The sequence below is a fragment of the Saprolegnia parasitica genome, assembly GCF_000151545.1.
Source record: "Saprolegnia parasitica CBS 223.65 unplaced genomic scaffold supercont2.952, whole genome shotgun sequence".
Taxonomy (NCBI): domain Eukaryota; phylum Oomycota; class Saprolegniomycetes; order Saprolegniales; family Saprolegniaceae; genus Saprolegnia; species Saprolegnia parasitica.
The window spans coordinates 1-2,783 of NW_012157346.1; the positions used below are offsets into that span (position 1 = coordinate 1).

Consider the following 2,783-nt stretch of genomic DNA (forward strand, 5'->3'; position numbering starts at 1 on the left):
TCGCGCGACAGCGCAGAGCGCCGTGTCGCATGTGTGGCTGCCGCCGGTCGTGCCGTCGACGCACCCGCTGCCGTGCTGCGAGAAGTGTGCGACGTCCGACGCGGCCAAGACGAACGCCGCGACGCTGACGTCGGAAAACAACACGGCGTACCCGAGCGGGCCGTATTTGTGCCACTTTTGCGACACGTTCATGCTCCTGCGCCGCATCGGCGAGCTGCCACCGCGCCCGATCCCGCGCACGACGCGCAGCGTCGCCAAGGCCAAGGCCGACGCACCGTACCTCGAAGAATGGATCCTTTAGCAGGAAATGCTGTGGCCCAAATATTGCATTGAAGAATGCGACGTATTTTGCATTGGATTTGATGCTCGGCTGACATTACGAGAAGGAAACTAACAACCATCTGTCGGGTTGACAGCACCATTCGGAGTGGCTCTTGCGTGCAGACAACAAGGGACCAAAAACCAGTCGTTCAGCCTACTAGTAGTCGTTCTAGTCGACGCTGGGGTTGATCCAACAATGGACATCGAGGCCGCCTTCGCTGGACGTCCAGCGTTATGGCCGAGGATACGATCGACTGTGTTCCGTTGCGTTCGCATTTCTGTGGTTTCATTCTGTGGAGATGAAGCGGCGTCGCATGGCGCAACCAGCTGGTGCGTCGATGCACGAGGTCAAACGAAACGTGCGGTTCGCGTTGGCTCACGAGATGGAATCACCCGAGTCCTGTGTCCAGCCAACGACTCGTCCGTGGCAACTGGAACAACCGCGTGAGCTCATGCAACGATCAACCTCATGGGCAGATAAAGCCTTGAAGTTTGGGCACTCGACGAACCAACCAACGTAAAACTTGTGGTAAGACATTCACTCGCAAGCGCGATACGTTGAAGCTCAAAGAGAGATCAGACCTAGGAAAAAGGTGCCCTGGACGGAGCCAATGCTTGCCTTCAACGCCTTGCTCCTCGAATCTTGCGGCTGCAGGACTTACTATATGGTGCGCGGAACAGTCTATAACCACCAGAGGCTTCGAGGTACGTATTCGCTACGCTGACTATTTCGTCTTCACGTGCAACTTGAAGACAGCGGAGGACGTCCTCGCGCCGGATCCTTCCACCGAAGTCGTCGGCGGCGGCAAATCCCCAAATTTCTTGAATTTCGCCTCTCGATGCGGATTGGCTAAATTGTCTGTGACATGTAGAAATGCAACGATTTCATTGGTGCGCGCATGCTAAAAATAGAGGGCGAAGGCGAGAGAAGCCGAGGATCTGGCACCCGAAAGGCCGCAAAGTGCAATTTGGCGGAGAATGGATAAGCAAGCTTGGCACGCGCCGTCGCTCAACATCTTCGACATGGTGCTGCCGACCGGCGACAAGGTCGAGCTCCAGCGCGGCCAAGCCGTCGTTCCCAACGCAGACACGCCGCTTGAGTTTGAGAACGAGTTCTTCAAGGGCAAGGTGCTCTTCCTCCTTCAGACGCAGCCCGCACCGCCCAAGTGGCAGCAGCTCTTTCTCGGTCGCCGCCGCCTCTTTTGGATCCAGCTCCAAGGCCAGTTCAAGCAAGAGCCGCGCGGCCTCGTGTACATTGGCGGCGAAGTGTCCAACAAGCTACGCCTCGGTCTCCTCGCGACCACCATGTGTCGCGTCATCCTGTCGGTCCTAAACTTGCTCGTCGCCGGTCTCCATTACGGCTTTGGCCGCATGTACCCCACGGACGTCCGTCAGCGCGGTGAAGAGGAGCTCGCCCACATTAGTTTTCCGCTCCACTCGTCGGTCGACGAGTTCGTGCGCACACCGGCAGGCCAGACACCGCCACCGCTGGGCCAGGACGGCTTTGGCGAGACACAAGCAGATCGATCGGCGCGGAAAGCAGCAAAAGGGCGGTACCAGTTCAACACGCGCGACACGTACACGTTCTCGTTCTTCAGTTTCTACATCGATTTCGAGCACTGGCAACTCGTCAACGTGCCCGGCGTCCCGGTCGTACCGCTCGAGAAGTTTTGGCAAACGATGCCGATGCGGATTGTAGCGTACAGCATTGCGTCCGCGACCGACATGTCGACGAAGAAGCCGCACACGCACAACGAGAAGCAGTATTACATGAACATGGAGCTCTCGCCGACGCGGTTCCGCGACATTTAACGCGCCCCTTCCAGCGCACGTACCAACTACTATTAACGCATAACGCAAATTATTTCTTCACTCCTGCTCGCAGAGCTCAGGTAGACACGCAAACTCGACGCTGCTGCAGATTTTTGTCTGGATCGAAGAAGTTGGCAGGTGAAACCCAATCCGACCGGCAGGTTTTCTCCTCTCGCCCGATTCCGTGAAGGCTTCGATTATCGATAACAGGTCCCGTGCGGGGTGAGCTGGTAGGAACTTTTGAATATATATATGGACGTGTTTCGCGGGATCTTGATGTTACAAAGAGGTTGCATACATAGATACTAGCAATCTCCAACTCCTTCATTCGTTCACCGGGCTGTGGCTGCGCAGGCGGCGGCGCGGGGGCTCGTCTTGCTCTTCTGTAGTCGCCCGGGGGCGCTAGCGGCCGCAGGTGAGGCCCATGACGACACGATGTGTAGAAGCCTTCCTGGCTTTGCCGTTGGCGGCAGAGCTACGCAGTTGGTTGAGGTCCTCGAGAGACGCCAGCGATTGAGGCGGCGTCAACGACTAGAGGTCGCGGTGCAGGACGATGGGCAGCGTGATCTTGGTGCGACCTAAAAAACGGGGTGCATCGGGCATGGCAAATAAGCGGGCGGCGGCAATGCTGACAGGGACGTTTTCCTTCA

The 2,783-nt window shown here is 57.4% G+C and overlaps 3 protein-coding genes across 3 annotated transcripts; 2 read left to right on the forward strand and 1 right to left on the reverse strand.

Annotated features, from left to right (window-relative positions):
* Positions 1 to 16: 16 nt before the first annotated feature.
* On the forward strand, positions 17 to 301 carry SPRG_18064 (hypothetical protein; the record flags this gene model as incomplete). The annotated part of the gene is made up of 1 exon (XM_012357492.1): positions 17 to 301. A coding segment is annotated over one exon (285 nt), but the record flags the coding sequence as incomplete, so codon positions are not given.
* Positions 302 to 1,299: 998 nt separating this feature from the next.
* SPRG_18065 (hypothetical protein) lies at positions 1,300 to 2,197 on the forward strand (the record flags this gene model as incomplete). Its single annotated transcript, XM_012357493.1, has 1 exon — positions 1,300 to 2,197. The coding sequence occupies one exon, from the start codon at positions 1,300 to 1,302 to the stop codon at positions 2,131 to 2,133; it is 834 nt and encodes a 277-aa protein (XP_012212883.1). The 3' UTR covers positions 2,134 to 2,197.
* On the reverse strand, positions 2,191 to 2,783 carry SPRG_18066 (hypothetical protein; the record flags this gene model as incomplete). Its single annotated transcript, XM_012357494.1, has 2 exons — positions 2,392 to 2,783; positions 2,191 to 2,324 (listed from the first exon to the last, which is right to left on the reverse strand). The coding sequence occupies exons 1-2, from the start codon at positions 2,459 to 2,461 to the stop codon at positions 2,191 to 2,193; spliced, it is 204 nt and encodes a 67-aa protein (XP_012212884.1). The 5' UTR covers positions 2,462 to 2,783.